The sequence below is a fragment of the Pelecanus crispus genome, chromosome 1, assembly GCF_030463565.1.
Source record: "Pelecanus crispus isolate bPelCri1 chromosome 1, bPelCri1.pri, whole genome shotgun sequence".
Lineage (NCBI taxonomy): Eukaryota > Metazoa > Chordata > Aves > Pelecaniformes > Pelecanidae > Pelecanus > Pelecanus crispus.
Window position 1 is genome coordinate 166,920,997 of NC_134643.1, and position 21,379 is coordinate 166,942,375.

Sequence of the window (21,379 nt, forward strand, 5' to 3'; positions counted from 1 at the left end):
GTCTTACTGGGTAAAGTAATAAATGAAGCATGCATTCTGTATTTCCTACTTATGAGATCTGATAAAAAGATGCATTTCTGGGTGCAGCAAAATTATTTCTATAGCAAGTATTTTGTAGTATTTTTTAAAATGTTTAATTACTGTCCAACAAAGACTGACTTACAAGATACTGCAGGATGCTGACTGGCATACCCACCAACAGAATTTTTAATTGTTATTTCATTAATGACTACTGTTGATATTTATATGAGGATCTTTTTCAACCTTAATTGAAATATAATTGAAACAAAAAATATTTTTAAAAAAAATAGAACTAGAGACTTTGGAGCACAGTCAAACACAAAGGGAGAAAATTGTGTAATTATTGATTTATGCAGGACCTTGACAATGACTTGTTCTGCCTAGGAATGTTGCATTCAATATAGTTCAAAAAACTATTTAAACAACAAAGTTTTCAGAGCACTTGGATATTTTGGTTTCAGTTTTCAGAAAGGAAGGACATGATGACTGTACAGTTGAAACAGTTTTTGTCAACGTCAACTTCTTCAGTCTCACACCACTTGTCATTAAGTCCCTTCAGACAAAAGACAGAATTGTTATTTAAGATTGTGAGATGTAGAGAAATAAAAGAGACTGTGCAGTGCCTAAAAGCTGAAGAGAACTTACTGACCAATATTGGTCAGAATGTACAAAATCATTGATGAAGACAATGTAGATGGTGAGTGGAAAGGAGGAAATTGTGAATGTAGAGTAAATCTTTTAAGCCAATTGGCAGACTACCTAAAAGCAAGGGAAAACGGTTCTGATTGTGGAAACTTAAAAACATGGAGAGTAAGATTCTGAAGCCTGAAAGAGCAGAGATTTGAAGTCGCTGACAAGCAAGAGAAAGAAAGAAGCATGGATGAGGATTTCCACAATGGCAAAAGGCAAAGGAGTTATTAAAAAGATAGTTGTGGAACAGCAAAAACTGGTTGGTGGTTTTGGTGGGTTTGTTTTGTTTTGTTTTGTTTTTCTTCAAGACAGAAAAGAGAGTCTAATAATGCCATTACTATATGTGATCCAGCTCATGTCTGCTTTGGAAAGGAAGATAGATAAAGTGAAAGGATTCCCTTTATTCTTAGCTTCTGTCGTCAAGTTTATTGTAGTATAAAAAATATGAAAGCATTACACTTAAACTTTTAAACATGTGTTTGTCATCAAAGACTGCCTTGCTTGAATTTTAATAACAGATATTAGTGCATGTTGTAATATTTTCTTTTGACCAAATGCTCTTTTTTCCTTTTTTCCCCCCTCAGTCTAGAAAGCTCAGGAAAATCTTCAATTAAAAAAAAAAAAAAAAAAGTTACTTTAAATGACAAATGAGAAAATTTGAAAACTTTCTTTGTCTCCCCTCTCCCTGTCAGGTTATCTGTATCTTATCTAAAGTAAATTTTCTGATATAATTTAGTGTTATAAACCATATTAAATATTGTATCTGAATTTGTTTCTAGCTGCTGCGAAACCAGAGATTTTCCGCTTCCTTTCATCATGCGGTTGAAACAGTTGTTAATATGCTAATGCCACACATCACTCAGAAGTACAGAGACAATCCAGAGGCTTCAAAAAATGCAAACCATAGCCTTGCTGCCTTTATAAAAGTAGGTACACAAGTGACTTGGGCTCAGTTGTTACTTTTTCAATAATACTGCTTCCTCATGGATTTTAAAGAATCTTAAAGCCAACTCATATAAAACTGAATATGCATAATGCTTTTTAAATATAATTCCATGTCCAAGTTAAAATGCATTGAAGTGTAATTTGCATCTGTAATCTAGAAGACATCTGTTTGAAAGTTTGCTATTTTTTTAATGAATTCATATTTTATCCAAAATGTATTTTGATTTTTTTTTTTTTTTTTTTACTTTAAAAATATCTAGGTTACCTTCTAATGCTACAAAAGCTTCATACACTGAGTAAAGTTTTATTTGCATGCATTTTATATAGACAGTCTTTCAGTGTCTTTCCTTTTTCAGCCAGTAAGATTCAGCAGGGAGAAAAAAGGATGGGACATAAAAAGGTAGATAAAGGTGCTAGTGGCATGTCATTTTTGTTTCTGTCAAGACAGAGTTCTTCTCTTCAAACTGCTTTTTATTTGCAATTTGTTTACATTGTGTACTCTAAGGTAAGATTTGGTATTCATATATGTATACTTATATTTAGTTTGCTTGTTCTATTGGTTTTTATATTCAAACTGAAATATCAATAATGTGTTTGGAAAATAAACTTATTAAATACAGAAATATAATTACTGAGCACTGAGACAGTATTAAATCAATTCTATCTTGTTTTTTCTTGTTTTCCCCAGAGGTGTTTTACTTTTATGGATAGAGGCTTTGTTTTCAAGCAAATCAATAACTACATCAGCTGCTTTGCCCCAGGAGATCCAAAGGTACTCAGTGTTTTTAAACAAACTGTTTTTAGGAGTTGCTTCTGCTTGATGCATGTGGATAGAGTCCTGCATTAAATCTTCAGACTTCTTTCCAGTTACATTAGAAATCCCTGTGCTGTGCCTAGAGCATTTTTGTCCCCATCAAATAACTTTTTCATATTTTGATTCCTATCTTCAGATGCAACTTTACCACCCTAGAGCATGTGTATTGCGAAAGTGGTGGCGAGTGGGGGTGCAACACTAAGCAGAAATTTTAAGCATGAATGTGAGAAAGGCTAAAGTTGGAAGAGGTGATATCTGATAAGTTTCTGTACATTTACTGTAGTGGTGAATCCATGTACCAGATGCCCAAAAAATTTCTTCTGTGGGTCCAAACTTTTCTTCCATCAGTACATAATATGCTAGTAACCTTAAATAACTTTGGACAATGGGAACAGTAAATAGAACTATATCCAGTTGTCAAGTATGAATTATGCTGGAATTATTTTATACTGACATATGGAACTTTGACAGGTCTATATCCCTCATACTGCAAGACTGTGAGAAATCACCCTTTTGTGTTAGAAAGCTGTTTTTAATGTGTTGTTCAAATCACTGCATCAGTTGTTTATTTATACTTTAAAATTATTTTTGCAGACTCTTTTTGAATTCAAATTTGAATTTCTCCGTGTAGTCTGTAATCATGAGCACTACATACCTTTGAATCTACCAATGCCATTTGGAAAAGGCAGAGTTCAGAGATACCAAGGTAAATTCTTCCAAAGAAGTGTATGCTGTATTTCTTGGATGTCAGCTTTTTATTATTGGACATGTAGACTGTGTAACTTCAGGTCTATGAGATGTTGGAAACCTCAAAATTGTTAAATGGAAACCTAAAGTTGTAATCCTTTCATTTAAACTCAAAGGAATAGTTTAGGTAGCAGAGTAATCTATTCAAAGTATCTAGTCATTGAAAGATATGGTAAACAACATCCTTGGCTCTGCCTCCTTTTCCTGCTATGATTATTAAGTTTGCTTTTTTTTCATGAGTTAGCTTTTCATTCACTAGCTGCGGAAGCCTGCAACACTCCTCCTGTAGGTAGGTGTACAGTGTGAGGCTTGGTGTACTTCTTACTTTTTTTCATATACCCATTCAGGTTAAAAGGGACTTCAGTAGGTCTGTAGTCCAATCTCCTGCTCAGGTCGCCTTTCCTTCTCCAAATGGAACAAGCTCAGTTCCCTCAATTTCTCCTGATAGGGCATGTGTTCCAGCCCTCTAATTACCTTGGTGGTCCTTTGCTGAACTCACTCAAGCTAAGATCCTTCTTGTACTACAAGGCCCAAATACTATACATGATATTACGGATATGTCTAATAAATACCAAGTAAAGGGGAATAAACACTTGCCTTGATATACTGGCTATGATCCTGTTGATACAGGCCAGTATGCTGTTAGCCTTCATTGTTGCCAGGATACCATGCCAACTCCTGTTGAAGCTACTGTCCACCTGGACCCCTAGGTGATTTTCAGCAGAGCTGTTCCCAAGCTAGTCATTCCACAGCTGGTACCATTGCAGGAAGTTTGTCCACCCCAGGGGTGGAATTTTGCATTTGTCCTTGTTGAATTTAATTGATGTTTCTGTTGACCCATTCCTGTAGAATCTTCTGAAATGCAGCCCTGTCCTTGAGCATATGAACTGTACCCTGTCCACAAACTTACTTGATGAGGATGCAGTCTATCTCCTCTTCCAGGTCATTGATGAAGTAGTATTAAGTAGGGTAGACCCTGGGAAACTCCTCTTGTAGTTGGTCTCCAAGTAGAGTACAAACTGTTAACCACCAACCTTTGAGTTCTTTTGCACATTTAAGTGTCTGTTCACCTAGACTGTAATGTCCCGGTTTGGATACAGTGACCATGTGGACATCTGCCATTCTCCCCTTATCCACAGATCTAGTAGAGATCATTGTAGAAGACAGGTTAACCAAGCATGCTTTACCCTGGGTAAATCTATCCTGGCCATTCCTGGTCACACTCTTCTCCTTCACTTGCCAAGAAATGGCTTCCAAGAGGACTTGCTCCATGACTTTTCCAAGGACCAAAGTGAGGCCTGTAGTTCCCTGAATTATTCTTGCCCTTTTTTGAAGATATGTGCAATGTCTACCTGCAGTCATCGCAAGGTCCCAATTATGGGAGACCCCAGATCACCATGGCTTAACAAAGGTGATGGTGAGTGGTTTCCAATGTTATCAGCTAACTCTCTCAGCATCTCATCTGGTGCTCTGGATTTGCATGACTGGAGGTCTCTCAGGAGATCCCTCGCCTGATCCTTAACCACTGCTGTTAATTCTCTTTCTTGAAGCTAGTCTCTAGACTCTTAAGGCCTGGGAACCATGGCAGTGAAGGATAGGGTAACAAAGGTATGGAGCACTTTGGCCCTTACCCAAGTCCACTGTCTCTAAATCACAGTCCCCATTCAGAAAATATCCCGTTTTCCTTTTTCAAGCTTTTAATGTTAATGTAGTGGTAGAAGCTGTTCGTGTTGCCATAGATGTCTGTTACCAGTTTCAGCTGTAGCTGAGCTTTGGCTTTCCTGGCACTATCCCTGCATATTTGATCAATGCTTCTGTATTCCTCTTTTGTAGCTTGTTCTTGCTTCTACCTCATGCTTTCTTTTTGCACTGGAGCTCAGTCATGAATGCCCTGTTTAGCCCAGCTGGGCTCCTGATACATCTAGCCTTGTACCAAAACAAATAGTACGTTAGCTATTGTATTTGTGGCTGTGAAGACATTATTAATTTCTTCCAGGCATTGAACTGTAGCAGGCATCAATAAGCAGAGGTTGAGGAACGTGCTTTTGCAAGTAACAAGTAAACCTGCCTAACATTTGTGTTTTTGTAGATTACGTTATTTTTGTCTGAAATATTTATTCAGTGGACTCTGCTGGCTTAGTAAAGTTGGGTATAACTAATTAACACTCTCATCAAGGTGGTAGAACAAGATTTGGGGCTAAGAGCTGGACAGCTGCATAGAACTTGTTTCTGTCTTTGGCTTTTTCAGCCTTCAGGAATGTATTGGGTAATAACACTGCATAAATATTTCCATAGAAAAGGGCCTATGAGTTGTTGGGTTTGGGATCCTAGGAAAATAGCAAAACTAGAGAAAACAGTGTTTCTGATTACGCAATAAAGAACAGTGTAAAATGTTGCTCTTTGGAGAACCAGGAGTTTGGCCAGGAAAGATGACCTTTATCAGAAGTGTTTCTGGCTGTTTTGCTTTCTCAAACAAAAGAGGTCTTGGTTGATGTGGTTGGCTCTTGAGTGAGTTACAAGAAGGCCCACAGAATGTCTGTGCTGTCTTACATGTGTTTCTGACTTAATGGATTCCCTTACTGGGAGAGTTCTTTGAAAAATGAAAGGTCTTTGAGATTAACATCTGTTTTTTGATTACTGTATTGAACAATGATAGTGAATATGAGAAACTCTTGAACACCTCCTCAGCTGAAATTTTAAACATATGTACATTCTAATAAATAAGATCTTCAAGCTAAAGTTTCTCTTAAGCTGTCATATATTCAGTACAGAGATTAACTGGATTATTTTATTACACAATAGGTACTTCTAAAGGAGAGCAGTTTGACTCTGCTGTGTCAGATGTGCTGGGGTTTTGTGTGTGTGTATGTGTCTGTATAATATCTATATATCTACATGGGGTTTAGTATAGATTTACAGTTAGTTACTACTAGGAATACTTTATGAAATAAAATTGCATTGCAGTGGTTTAAGCACAAATGTTCAAATAAAATATTATTTAATTCCAATTCTGTTGCAGTTAACACTGAATATATAAATTTTTCTGGAAAATACAGTATTGTTTAATTGTAGCAGAAAAATTGTCTACTGTATTACAATGCAGGTCTAATTTCCACAGATTCATTTAAGTTATCTTGTTTAAATATTATTGTGTCCTTTTGTGTTCTGATATATTGAGAATAAATTGCTTAACTTGGATACGTGTATTGCAAATGCAGTCTCTTCATTACACTTCTACTACACACTGCAAATTTTTGGGACCATTTTCTTAGAGAATGTCAATTAACCAAGATCACAGTTGTTAGCAGGCTTTATAGTCTATATTCATAATAGATACATGTGTAAGATAGGAACTTAAAATCGCACTACAGAAATCTAAAACTTCTTAATCCATGTTTTGCTTGCAGTCCTTTGAATTTACTAACATGACACTGAACCACAGACTAAAAATTAAATTCTACTTCTACCATACAACTCAATTCCTGAAAGATAGAATGTGCACAACCTTTGTGTACTGTGTGCGTTTTCAGTGCCTGAATATAGATTTGAAATTTGAATTTGTTGCTATAAGATGCTGATCCAGCTAAATTTAATAGGAATACTTTTGAATATTAGACAGTATTTAAAGTATTTTTTTTAAATAATGTATTTAGAATTCTCCAGCTTCTGTTGATTGAATATGCGTAATCATTGTTTAATAAATGCATCATTATGCAGTGAATTGGGCAAGGGACATATGAATAACTACAGTTATATATTTGCATGTGAAACGTGTATGAATTTGTCAATAATGTTGGAAACATTTTAGTTCAGCCTTAAGTTAATTGATAAATTGATTTAAATAATGCCATTCCTTACATAGAACTTGTACTTTACTTCCAGACCTTCACCTGGACTATTCATTAACTGATGAGTTCTGTAAAAATCACTTCTTAGTGGGACTGCTTCTAAGGGAGGTGGGCAATGCATTACAAGAGTTCAGAGACGTGCGGCAGATTGCTATTAGTGTGCTCAAGAATTTGATGATAAAGCATTCTTTTGATGATAGATATGCTTCCAGGGTAAGTGCATTGCTATGCTAGTAGTACAGAATAAAAGTGATTAAGTGTGCACACATACAGAAAGTTGTTTCTTTCACAGAAAAACTTGTTAATTTGCAGACTGCTTAGACTGATGAAAATATGTACAAAAATTGTATCAAAATCAATCTGCAAATCCCTTATTTTTACCAAATGAAAGCACAAAGCACCTTTTAACATAATTGCATGTGTTTATTACATTGTACCACAGTGTAATTAACTGCTGTTCTCAAAGTAATCAGATTTTTACGAACGTTTTTAAAGCTCTTATTTTCATTTCTTGTTTTCATTAAACATTATCTCTTAATATTTGGCAGCTGTCCTTCCATCATCTGTGATTCATAAAATGAGTATAAGAAAGCTGCAAGTCATGGTAGTAAATTTTGAGTGATTTTTAATTTCCTGACTTTTTTTTAACATCAGCTGTGCTGTGGAGAAGCCATAAGATTTTAATGGAAGATATCATTAATTTATCAAGCTAACATAATATTAATTTACTTGGTTAGTCTTAGCTAAAATCACGTTAATATAGGGTTTTTTTCTGCATTATATTAAAACAGGAATAAAATTTACCCCCCCTCTGTAAAATTAGAATGAAATACAGTGAGGATCGCTGCTTTTGCCATTTATGAACTTATGAATGTGGGCTCTGGGTTGGCAAATATTTATTAAATGCTCTTTTTTTGTAATTTAGGAATCAATAGCTTAAAAATAATTGGTGATTGAAAATTAAATCTGTAATTTGTTAATACACTGTTAAACTCTATTTAGAGCCATCAAGCAAGAATAGCCACTATGTATTTGCCGCTCTTTGGACTACTCATAGAAAATGTTCAGCGAATCAATGTTAAAGATGTGTCTCCATTTCCTGTTAACCCTTCCAGCAATGTGAGTGACTGTTTCTATTTGGTATTCTGAATTATTTTTGTTGTAATTTACTGGTAACATGTATATGAAACCTGCATACTTCTGGCAAACAAAGTTTCATAAGCTTCAGAATTCTGCAAGTTTGTTCTCCTTGCTTTTTCTGAGCTTAAAAGCTTAATTAACCTTTATGGTTTTGGCTGCAGTTTCTCTTGTCCAGCTAAGTTATGCCTAACATGATAATTGGCTAGTTTGGTCCTACACACAGGTTACAGTGCCCTTAGTGATCTCCACCTGAACCTCTGAAGAATTTTGGAGAATGCTAGGCTACACAGATTGCCACAGCATCCTTCTAATGCCATGTGATTATACTGCCATGTAATGACTTGCTTTTTCGATATCTCTGGTGCATGTGCTTATATTTCAATATAAACTGTAGACCACACAGGATTGGACCCGCTGCATCTTTTTGAGTCCTCTAAGAAGAGCAGCCAAAGAAGCTGAAGGAACAGTGTAGCTGAAATAAAAAATATCAGTTGTTTCTGCAATTTAATGGCCTTCTGTTTGTATCTGTTACCCAGTTTTGACACAATTCTGTGAGACGAGTTTTCATTAAATTGTCTCCTTAGTCTGCCTGCCAGTTTGTATAAACAGTTTGCCTCTATTCTTGTAGATCCTGGCATTGGAGGCACTTGCACATACTTCATTTTTATGCAAGAGGTACTCCCCTGACATCTGACACATAGAGAATTAGTTATGTTCGCTAAAATCCCAACAGATACAGTAGTTGCTGATGGTGTTCAGCAGAAAAGATTGTATATTGGTGGTAGATTTTTTTTTTTAAATCTTATTTTTCAATTCAGTCCAACACCGAAATAAATGGACCACAACAAAAAATGGTTAATTTTCTAGAAATTGGAGAAGAATTTTTAACCTTGAAGGAGTGTGCTTTTGAAACAGCTGTAGTGTAAGAGGGCTACAGGAGAAAGAATTCAAATGGAATTTGGGAAGGTGTATATTGATACATTGTAGTTGCATACAATTATTGAATCTAAGACTTAATTATTAATGTATTTTATTTTTTCTGTATCTTGCTGTGTTCCATTTGGTATTAAGAAAGAAATTCACAATACCCTTCCAACAAGAGAAATGATTGGGTGTTTGAAATAAAAGTCATTTGGGTCTTTTGCAAATACCTGTTTTATAGTGTTTAAAATTCAATGGAATATTCATTTCTTCAATGTTTCCTGAGGTATCTTAAGGTCTAGATTATCCCAAGCTTGTGTAAGTACCCAAACATCTCATTCCATGCTTTTGAGTATATTTAATAGAAATTAAAATTTAAGAAAGAACTATATAACAAATACTGCTCTAGAAGTTAAAGTATGTCATGTTCATTAAGTCCATAACGTTGGAAAACAATAATCACATTTTCCGCTCCTTCCAAACAGAGTGCAAAGGATGATGCACTTAATTTGCCAACTGCAAGTCAGCTAGTAACACCACAAAAATCAGGAAACACATTGGATAACAGTCTTCCTAAAGATCTATTTGGTGTTATCTCTGGTATTGGTAAGTGCTTAAAAAAATAAAATAATTTAAAAAAGAACCAGTTTCCTTTTTCATTTGTTACCAGAAATAATTGTTCTGTGGTCCAACTTCGGTTGCTTTCTGCATATATACTTGAATGTTACTGCTACTTTCGTTAACAGAACTCTAATGCAATCAACTGTTCAGCGTGGGTCAGAATTCACAGTCTGTACACGAAATCTTTCTTTTGGGATCTTTTTGGTTTTGCTTTTCTATTTGAAACTAAAGCTATTTCCTGGAGAGAACTGTTTTTTTCCCTGTCAAAGGTGATAGTTCTTGTCTTGTTGCAGAGAAATAGGAGACAAGACTAGGCTTAGTCACTTATGGCAAGAGTGCTATAATCCATGATTTTGTATGTGATGTTAGAGACTACCTCTAAGTGGATTGCTGCTTGTGCACACCTGTGGGCATCCTCCTGTTTGTCATCTTAATGTGTTTTTCTATTTGTTGTTGTCTGCTGTAATTAGTTGTGTCACTTAATAGTCAATTTAAAAAAAAAAAAAGCTCAAAAATGGGGAAGGAGAATTTTTTAAATATACATGCTGCTTTGTGTGTGTATGTATTGCTACATAAGTCTGTGTGTATGTACATACATATATACTTTGCTGAAACTCTAGAATAAGTTTCTCTTCATTAAAAGTAAGTAAATGGAATTAGTTATTTGCCTTCTTAAAAAATACATACATATTTGGTGGTTTTAGAAGTCTGACTAAACTATGGAGTATCTTTTTTCAGTATATGTATTGTTTGAGATATTTATATTGTTTTGGATTTTTTTAGCTTCCCCATACACCACGTCAACTCCAAATATTAATAGCGTGAGGAATGCTGACTCAAGAGGCTCTCTTATAAGTACAGACTCGGGAAACAGTCTCCCAGAAAGACACAGTGACAAGAGTAATTCTCTTGACAAGGTAAAAAAACCAAACCGAAATAAAAAACTCAAAAGTGTATTCCTCAAATTTCATATTAATTCTCATAGGAGTTACCTTCTTTATCTCCATTGGGAATGGGCTTTCTAGAATAACTGTAGAGCAGTATTTTACATAAGTTTTTCTTTTGCAAAATAATTATCATATGAACTCTTTTTGCATTGCATTTATTAAGCTGTTTTGCAGAAAATACAAACAGATTTTCAACGTAGAGACGTAACCAAGCAGTTGTTTCCTTTGCTAGAGAAAGGCACTAGATGAAGTGTATTGAATTTCGCTTGAGAGAACTGAATTCTAGTTAGGACAGCTTCTTTGATTTTGTGAAGACCTTCATCCTTTTCTGTACACAATATCATAGCATTTTTAAAATGTTGAAAAACCAGTTGCTGTGCTTTCTTTAGGTGATTTCTTTTATATTAGTTTGACTTTTCTAAATCATTTCACTTTAAAGCTGTTACAAATTAGGAGCTCTGGCTGCAGTAGCTATGAGGCGTTCAGTCATGTCTTTCTAGAGCTTGTGTTGATACTGATCACATTTCATTTTCTTAGATCTTGTTGTGCAAGTCACAACATGTTAACTTTTTCCCCTTGACTCTATGACATGCCTTCGTGTGGCAGAGAGAGAAGCTTCTCAGAAGGCACTCTGCTCATGCTATGCGCCCTAATGGAGAAGAAGAAGAAAATTCTCACCCTGCAAAGAAAAACCGTGTTACTATGGATTTTTCACTTCTGACAATTCCAGCTTTGCCAGAGAAAATCTTGCATGCTGCTTTCTCTCTTCAGTTGCAAGAAGTATTTGGTTTTTGTGCTTGGTATAGTTAAGCTTCTGAGTGAAGTGTGTGATCAGTGGTTTTGCCACTTCTTTGCAACAGTTGAATCCAAGCCAAATATTTACAATGTAACCATGTAAAATACCTTTAAATGCCAAACCTGGAATAGTTCATGTACATGATTTAATTTAAGCATAAAAATCCAATCAGCTTAAATATCAGCAGAATTTGAGTCTTAGGGTTTTTAATGTAAATAGAACTAAAAAAAAAAATCTTCTTTGACATTGACCAAGTAATAAAGAAATACCTTGTGCATACACTGTTGCTAAATGGCAATGCTGTCATCTATTACTTAGTTGTCATGTTGTTAATTACTAATATGTAGTGTTTTTACCAAGTGAAAGGGTTTTCAAAGGAGTTGTCATCCTTTGAAAATTCTACTCTGGTTTGCCAATTTAGGTAATACAGGATTTATGTTTTGCATGCTGTTAATGTTTTCCCTGAATAATACTTAATACTGGCTTATTATTCGTTGCTTTCCAAACTTTCTTTCTAGTAGATCAGTTGTTCAGTGCACGTTATCTTCGAGTTTTTGCTCATTGCTTGATATTATTACTGAAGAGCCATGTTTTTGTTCTAATTTTCTTTCATAACCTGTAGAACTATACTTGTAGAATCAGAATTGGCTGGAAGTATATCAGTTTCTATTTTAATATGTGCATACTTTATAGGTTATTGACATGATTTTAAATTAAGCTTGTGAGTAGCTATAGTCCTAGATTTATCCATGGATATGTTCAACTATTTTAGAGGGAATATTATCTAGTGCTCTGGACAGTATCCGAAAGTCTAGGAAACTAAAATTCTGCTTCTGCTCTGCCACCCATTAATTGCCTGCTCTATTTCAGTATCCATAAAGCTGTACAGTAGCACCTCCTTGTTCACCAGAGATATTTCAAAGATAAACAGTTTTTGAGGTCTTTAGAATCTGCAATAAGACTTATGTAGGTGTCCATTTCCTCCTAAATTACAGTAACTTCTGGCTAGCATTAATCATAGTTTCACATTCAGTTTCACTGCGCATCCATTCAATGGCTAGTATGTGACAGATTTACACAGATTGTTTTAGGACGGCAATTTGTTCCTTTGACATGGAATATGTTCAAGGGCTCAGCATTCAATTGATGTGTATGCTGTGAAATGTTCCCTCAAGGGTTAGCATGTCTCCTGCTTTCAGTGAGGAGCGTTCCTGGAGGGGTGGTTATACCCTTGAGGTATTGGCACTTCTTGCTTTGTTTGTGAAACCAAGTGCTTTTCTCCCTTAAGTCTATGTTTTTATTTTTTTCTAATCTTGATATGAAGAATTTCTTCCAACACTGGTATGTGTCCTTAATAAGGTCATGGAGCCAAGATGATCCAACTTTCTTGTAGGAACCAAAGAGTTGCACAGATCAATTGTACCAGACTGTTGACTTTACAGAAAACTTACCAAATGTCTGTTTCATTTTTCATTCACATAAGTGGCCTTGTATTGGAAGTGAGAATTAGGCACTAAAAAGGACATAATTTATCCTTTAAACAAACATTTATATAGTATATCTGTAAAAGCCTCAGACTGAGGATTTTGTAACACTCGATTGTGTGGAAATTATTCTTTTACAGATAAGTCTTTGCCTAAAGTTCAGTTTATATATTCTCACAGTTTTACTTTTTCTGTTTTTTTGGTACACATTTTGAAAGATGAGTTACAGGGTTTTTTTCTTTTTGGATAGACTTTAGTATTGAGCATTGCTGATTCACTTCCCCCAAGTGTAGGAACTGTATAAACAAATGAAGCAGGCAGAAAGGTGGTTTGATGTTGGTTTGGGGTTTTTTTTTCAGGCAAGAATGCATACTATTGCCATTCATGTATGTTTTCCTTGGGGTTCTTACATCTTTAAATGGAAGGAATTTTGTAGAGGCAGGTCTGTCTACAGTTCAGCATAAAGTCTTTTCAAAAGCAAAGGAGCATATATGTATCGCCTAACACAGTAGCATTTATTTTTAAAGTACGTCATCTAAGCAGAAGGGGCATGCCTGATTTCTATAATGTGGGTATCTATGTATAATTAACTAGATTAATAATCACTGTTAGGTAACTTTCCCTCTTACTTCTCCCTCTGGGGGGGAAAAAATCATATGGAGAAGGAAATAAAAATAAACAAAGGTAAAGAGGCTTAATTTGGTATACTTCATGTGTGTAATGTGTGTTTTAGTGACCTGTCTCTACATGAAACCTTTTTGTCTCTGTTCTGAGATCCTTTTTCTGTTGCAGGAATTAATAAGGCAATTTAAAAGATTTTAGTTTATTATCAGTTTAAGAACTCTTCAGCCAAAATATGTCTGCTTTCTTTTCAGAATCAACAGAGCAGCGCTTTAGGAAGTTCTGTAGTTCGATATGACAAACTTGACCAAGCAGAGATCAAAAGTCTGCTTATGTGTTTCCTTTATATTTTAAGAAGTATGTCAGAAGGTAGGTAATTCCACCTATTTTTTTCATAAATTCAAAATCATCTGTTGGATTTATGCCTGTGATTTTAATACCTATTCAAAATGAGCAGAATACTTTAGGTGTAGGTACCATGTTGTGCTGTGTTTTACAAATATGTGTGACTGATCAAATTAAACTCTGACTGAAACCTTGTAAGAATTAAATAACCCATTATTCCTTCAAACTGTGAGGCTAACTAAGGGACTTGGTAAGAAAGCGAATATTTTTGTGTGAATGTACAGGCTGGTTTGGAAAATGGAGGAGAAGAGTAGTTCATTGATCAGTAGAAGAGTCTTGAGCTAGTCCATTCCTCCATTCTGCAGAACTTCCTGTATGATAGGGAACCAAATGATTTGATTGCTGTGTGTATTTCCATTTCTGGAATGGGGATATTAGTGCTTCTTCATTCTCCTGGGGTGTTTGTGAGATGATCCATTGAATTTTTGAAAGAGTCATATTATGCTGGAGAAGGTTGCAGAAGTATAGATATACTGCATGAATGGCAAAACTTAATTTTTTACTAGGATCATACAACTCGGAATCATCCCTATCCCTGATCAATATTTTAAAAGGAGGGCAAGTCCCTTTTGGTAAAAACATTGAATTTTTCAGTTTGCACTAAACATATCAAAAGTAGTTAATTTATTTTCTGTGCCTATTTTGATGTTAATTTCTAAGCATCAAGTGTATATAGTACTTGAGCTCTAATTTATTACACCACTTAATCAAGAATGAGAATTGAAAGGTTAACAAGTATTCAATGTCCAGTCACACCATTAGATTTTCATGTAATTACATCAATATTATTTTTATGTATTTTAATTGCAAAGGATAATAAAAGTCCAAAATATCTTTTTCACTATTTTACACTTTGAAATACGTAAAAATTAGTCAGAATTTCTAGGAAATTGAAGTTAAAATTTACATAAGCACAGTGGGGATTTTTTGGTCTCAGTTCTCCAGGAAAAGAACAAGTGTCAAATAAACTTTGCCACACATCTTTAATAATTTTGAACTTGTTAGCTAATTTTGAACATTTTTGGCAAAAGAGACCAGGTCTTGGCTATGTAGCTACAAGCTTTGTAAAAAATATATAGCCATTTTTTAAATCTGTGCAAATAAAGAAAATCTGAAACCTGTGCTGAAAAACTATCTATAGTAAGGCATTGTAAATTAAAAAAGAAGAAATCATAAATTTGAATTTAAAAAATGTTGAGTCCAATCTATAAAGAAGCAGGTTGTAGGACTAACAGTCCAAAGTATTCAGAAGTCTTACATTTTTAGAACACTGTAGTCACTGACTACACAATTATTACTGTTTAAAATATGAAATTGTATGGGGATATTATGGATTAATTAAAAGCATATTGTAGAAAGTAATTTGGAGAATTGATATGCGCATTTGTATAATCAGCTTCAAGGAAAACTTTATATAGTAATAGTTATCTGTACCCCACAAGCCATTTTTAGGTTTCCTGAATCCTCATTATCTGAAAACTAAGTACTGATCTTAACTCTTCTACTTAATATTTTTGTGTGTTTGCTGCCTTTGTCTTGTTTTTAATATTTTTCATTTTCCTAGACGCATTGTTTACATATTGGAACAAGGCTACAAAATCTGAACTCATGGACTTTTTCACGATTACAGAGTAAGATTTTTGTTGAGCTTGTCATAAAATCATATGCTGTTAAAAACATGAGTGTGGATATAAGTGTGTATATATGTTGGGGGTTTTGTTTGTTTGTTTGTTTTAAATAATGCCATCTTGGTCTGTTTAGAAGTCCTTAACTTGATGTGCACAATTGCATGTCTGTCCAATTCCATGATAGTTTCTGGAATTAGGCTATACAGAAGTGATCTCAGGAAGTTCCTAAACAGCAGGTAGTGCTCAGAATATTGCTATGCTCATGGAAGAGGAACCAACTGTCTTGTTACCTGTCTGCATTAAAATGCATCTTGTAACGTTGAACTGCTGAAATTATATGGTTGCATAACAAAATTGATTGAATTGCATAATTTCAGAAACAAAGGGATATGAACTGTCCTCCTAGCATTCCTCTTGTGTCTTCTGCCATTCTGTGAGGGAAAAGATATAGGATGAATCCATTATTTGTTATCAATGGCTACACTCCATCCCTATGCACACTTAGTGTGTTCATGAGAATTGACTGATATGTTAATAAAAAGTGAAGGCGGCACTGTTTGCCTGAAGTGTTGTGCCACAGAAGCATTTCTGCTTGCCTTGCTTGTTTTACTGGACTGCTTTCCTTTGTTTCTGTAGCAGAGGCTCAATCAATATAATATCAGTTGTTAAATGTGTTATGGAATGTGCTACTCAAGGTCTATTTTAGGAATATGTTGTAGACAGTCTACTTAGTAGAGTCTCTGAAGCCTGAGGTGTAAACTGTACATAATCAGTGCTGAACGCTATTTTGCCATTAGATACTTCTTATTAAAGGGCTGGATAGGATTGGTTTGTGATCAAATCAGTAATCTCAAATTACTAATTATCAAAGATTTCCATCACAATAGCAGTATATGGAATACAGAATAAAATTTCCATCTTGTTAGTGCAGTGGATGATATTACAGTTCCTCAGACTAGGAACAAGGCTCATAAAAGTCTTCTACCTCTTCCAATTCTAGGAGTATTTTGCCAATGCAAATACCGTTCATTTTTGCAAATAGCAAAATCGATGATGGTTTTGATTAGCACAGGTCATTACAGTAGTTTCTCATTACCTCAGTAAGACAGTGTTTCTGGTAGGTAGGTACTTGCCATGCAAAGAACTTTTTCTGAAAAACTTAAATTCTAAAAAAGACAAGATGACATCGGAAAGGGGAATTGAGGTTAGTTTTCAAATAGAGTGGCAAGTCTGGGGGAGGGAAACACCATTCTGTCTCCACAGTTTGGAGACAGCTAATCTGCTTAAGGTCTGAGTACACAATGGAGCTGAGTTGAAGAGACTATTTGCCACTCTTCTCCCGTATTCACAACTGGCACATGGAAGTGAAAAGCTGAAAACTGGCTTTCAGTTTGGATTTACACTTTAAAGAAGAACTTTTAGAATATTCTTACCCAAGGGACAAGGGAAGTTGCATTAAGTGTTCTGAATTATCAGGATAATTACTTACAGTGGGAAAAGAGTAAATAAAATAATTATTACAGCCTTCATTCAAACCATTTTTCTTGATTTTTAAAGTGTGACTTCTAGTTTATTAGTCATCAGTGTTGTGTACTTACCAGTTGTGAAGACAAGCAGAGGCACGTGGCAAATTAGGTTACAATTTCAAGTTTCTTGCTGGATCTGAACCAGTAGTATTATGATTCTTTAAAATATAACATCATATTGAAGTATAGATTTTTAACATCTTATTGTAAAAGCAGATTCCCTTTAGAAAATAGTTCTGTCAGAAGCCCTGTTGTTATCCTGGAATCTGGAAATCTTAAAAACAAAACAAAACCCCCAAACAACAACAAAAAACCCAAACCAACCAAACAAAAAGCCCCCCAACAACCACAAACAAAACAACCCAACAAAACAGAAAAACCCCAACCTGGAACTAAGAGAGTTTAGGCCAAGGGGAAAAAAAGCAAAATGTATTGCCCTTATTTTGAACCGTTATACACATTTTGCAAAATATGTGTATATATGTAGTGTCTGGTTATGTCTTTGCTGCAGTCCTTCATGTTAGTTGTCCTGGATTGATGTGCATTTGTAAATAGCTGTGGGCCTCATTTCACATAATGAAATTTTGTCTCTGATAGTTGAGGCTAAATATTTCTTCTTTATAAATAATTAAAATCTATCCAAGATGAAGCACTTGAAAACTGTAAACAGTGAGTTCTAAGGTGTTTTCTTTTTTCGCCATTTGGCCCTTCTCGCTTGTCACTATTAGACTCACACTAGCTGTTTTGATTCAGAGTGTTGAGATAGGTGAGCACTGGAGGCAGCTTTATGTGCCTTTTGCTATTAATCCCAATTTGACCAAAACAACAACCATCTGTGACTGATTTCTGAAGAGCCATGTTTACCTTTTCCTGGCTTGGGGACTGGAAGGGAATTTTAAGGGTGGGAGAAATAAAGAAGTTTTATGATGTAAGAGTTTAAAGTTAAACAAAAATAATAGTTGAATAATTCCCATATACGTAAATCTAGAAGAGATTGGTTTAAGTGTTGTTTCTCTGACTTCTGTGTTCTCTGCAGAGTGTGCTTACATCAGTTCCAGTACATGGGAAAACGATACATAGCCAGGTACTGTGTGGAATTTAAATTTCACTAAGAATAATAATGTGTACAGTATGGCCTCAATGTCTATTACAAATAAAGTGCATGAGTAGAAGAGTTATTGTGAAATGATACATAACAGTTTGAAGTTAAGTAACTGGTTACTATATTAACAAATCTGTGTCCTGTCTGAAAGTCTGGTACCTGTTTAAGAATAATGTGTGTGCTGTGTTTATTACCAATTACTTTAAAATCCGCCCCTGAAATGCTATCTTTTACAGCTTTTTTTTCTTTGAAGTAGTGTCTTTGGGGAAGAAATTTTATGATTTGTTTTGTATTTACTTGGCCATAAAACCATGGCTGTTGAAATGTTTTAGAAATTTTATATGTAGTGTTTTTACTGAAAGGTGAGTAGTCAATATTCAAACACTGCTGTTTTTCATTTTGAAGTCCGAAGTACCATTAGATACCTGTACATTCCCATTGAAGGCTGTTTAGGAGAAAATCTGCAGGAGTCAGAAACATGTACTAAATTATTTGAATATCTTTGTATGAGTGTGTTTTTTAAAGCAAAGTAGTTTTTTACTGGAGTAAAATATAGCAACTTGTTTAGGCCTTAGACTGTGGTTGACATGGTAATACTGTAATAATTACATCTGTGGGGTTGAAATACTGGCCCTCTTGAACTCAGTGAGAAAGTTGTTACTGACTTTGGGTGTTAAAGCATTCTAACTAAAATGTTAGCTTTTTTGTTTTTTAATTTAGATTTAATGGTATGTGAATCTCTTTTTACAAACAACAAACTTGACTATCTCCTTGGAAATTTTTCAGAAAAAAAAAATCTAATCTCTGTTCATATATCCTAAAAAAATCCAAGGCCAAAATAAATCTGGCTTTCTTAAGGTTTTGGTTGTAACCTTTGTGTTTAAATGTACTTCAAAGTCTGGATTTACAGGAGTCTGTACTTTTCAGGCTTTTTGTAAAAATTTTTTAAACTAATCTGTTTGACTAGTTTGTAGAGAAGTCTATCACACTTCCTTTTTGTTTACTGATCACCAAGTCTGTGTACTGCATGTTAACGCTAAAGGTGTTAAGCTATAGAAATCATCTGGTGTTCTGCAGACATACTGAATTTTCCCAGTAAATGTAGCTTTCTAGTCTTTTACATTGTCATTACACTGAAGTATATCACAATCATTGCATGTACTCTTAAAATACACAAATGACAGAATGAAAGGGAACAGGGAATTCTGTAATTCAAGCACTGGTTTTCATTTTTCATCAGCTCTGGTGGTGGTACACGATAGGAAGTTAGCCTGTACTGATTGCTAACACAGATCACTTTTCTGTTTTCTTCACTTGATTGCTGCAAGTTTAACAAAGTATATGGCTCTTCTCCCTTCCTGCTTGGGTAAGATGTACATGATAATACCTCAGTTAATTCCTGCTCTTCTGTTGCATGAATGCTTTCTAATTTTACCACTGTATGTACTTCTAACTTTTTTCTAAAATTTTTACAGTCAAAATAGAGGATTGGGTTTTGGGTTCTGAATATTTTCAGAATATATATATTCTCAAAAATTTATGTTTTCAAAAGCTCTGAAGTAAATTTAGTACTTCAAGAGTGACCGCTTGTGTGCTTTTGCTTTCATTCTTTGAGGTTTTAAGAAAGAGTTTGCTGTGATGCTTTTTTAAAGCTACCTATTTTTGTTTTATAAATAAAACAGTAAATAGGTTGCATTATAATTCTTTCTATAAAACTTCTTGTGCTTAACTAACGCTTCCTGTCTTGCTGCAATTTGACATGTCTAACTTTTGCTTCTATCCCATTTCACCCATCTTGCAGGAACCAGGAGGGGTTGGGATCCATAGTTCATGATCGAAAATCTCAGACATTGCCTGTTTCCCGTAACAGAACAGGAATGATGCATGCCAGATTGCAGCAGCTGAGCAGCCTGGATAACTCTCTCACTTTTAACCACAGTAAGTCTCATGACATGATAACATTCATCATCCTCAACCAGTACCACAACACCAGAGACAGGTCCCAGAGCCACACCAGTGCATTTCAATGACTTTTATTGTTCTAGGTCAAGCAAATAGCTGGAATCGGTCGATGGCCTGTTCCCTGCCTTATGATAGAACAATCAATGCTGGCTGATGCCATAACATGGAGCATGGTTAACTACAGTGTATTTTAAATTTTTTTTTTTTTAATTACATGCACTTCAACTTTGTTCTGCACATAGTTACAAAATGTACTTATTTTTTCTATTTGCCTTATTAAGCTTCATTTTTTCCCCCACTTGGTCTTATAAATGATTAGTCTAAAAGTAAAAATGTGCACACTGACCATATCTCCATGTTTTGACATCCCCTAAGGAAAAATAAGTTTCTTAGAATTTCTATGGAGATTGTGAAGCCCATGATTTGGTTTGTCTAGAAGTGAAAAAGCGTCCAATAATGAAGTGATTTTTCTGTTTTCAGTGTGAGAAAGATATCAAGTATTCTTGGAATTTCTGTAGACAATGGTAAGATTTAATCAGGTTGAAGTCAGCTTGTATAAGACTGCTGTTTGGAAAACTAAATCTGCTTGTGGCCTATCTTTTTAAACATGCTGCTCTTAAATTGCAAAATATGCTGTATGTGAAGTATTCTGAAGCGCCATTTTTCAATTTTCAACTTCAAAAAACAATGAAACTGGTTGACTAATCCAGTAAAATACAACACTGGTACTGAAAAGAATTGTGTGCAGTAAAGCAATTATTTGAGTTAACTCTGTGTTCACTGTGTTCATCCTTTTATTTCCCAAAGCATATCTAACTGTCTCTTAAAATCTTTTAGCTCGTTATCTGTAATATAAAGCAACAGTTAGCCTAACTGCACAAGACTTATCACATAGTCTAGTGGAAAACTGAAAAAAAAAAAAAAAAAAAAATCCCACCAAACCTCTCTGTTTATAAATGCATTCTCATGCCTGTTTTTAAAAATAAGAAATGCAGTTATTTGATTTTAAAAATGTCAGAAAACTATATAGCTGTGCAAATTACTTTTTTTTCTTGTAATCAGTCTGCTACTGCTGTATCATAATAATTTCTAGATTTTCTTGATACACAAAAGAAAGAGCTTTTACACTACATGACTACACATTCAGCAAGGTAAAATACT

General features: G+C 34.8%; 1 protein-coding gene across 1 annotated transcript in view; it reads left to right on the forward strand.

Annotated features, from left to right (window-relative positions):
• Window positions 1-21,379, forward strand: part of DOCK9 (dedicator of cytokinesis 9) — a 135,957-nt gene that overhangs the window by 85,999 nt on the left and 28,579 nt on the right. The window contains exons 28-38 of the mRNA XM_075712502.1: window positions 1,491-1,637; window positions 2,345-2,428; window positions 3,065-3,176; window positions 7,100-7,278; window positions 8,068-8,184; window positions 9,612-9,732; window positions 10,531-10,664; window positions 13,850-13,964; window positions 15,565-15,631; window positions 18,191-18,238; window positions 20,058-20,194. Of these exons, the coding sequence (XP_075568617.1) occupies window positions 1,491-1,637; window positions 2,345-2,428; window positions 3,065-3,176; window positions 7,100-7,278; window positions 8,068-8,184; window positions 9,612-9,732; window positions 10,531-10,664; window positions 13,850-13,964; window positions 15,565-15,631; window positions 18,191-18,238; window positions 20,058-20,194 (1,261 nt within the window). The remainder of the gene's footprint in view (window positions 1-1,490; window positions 1,638-2,344; window positions 2,429-3,064; window positions 3,177-7,099; window positions 7,279-8,067; window positions 8,185-9,611; window positions 9,733-10,530; window positions 10,665-13,849; window positions 13,965-15,564; window positions 15,632-18,190; window positions 18,239-20,057; window positions 20,195-21,379) is intronic.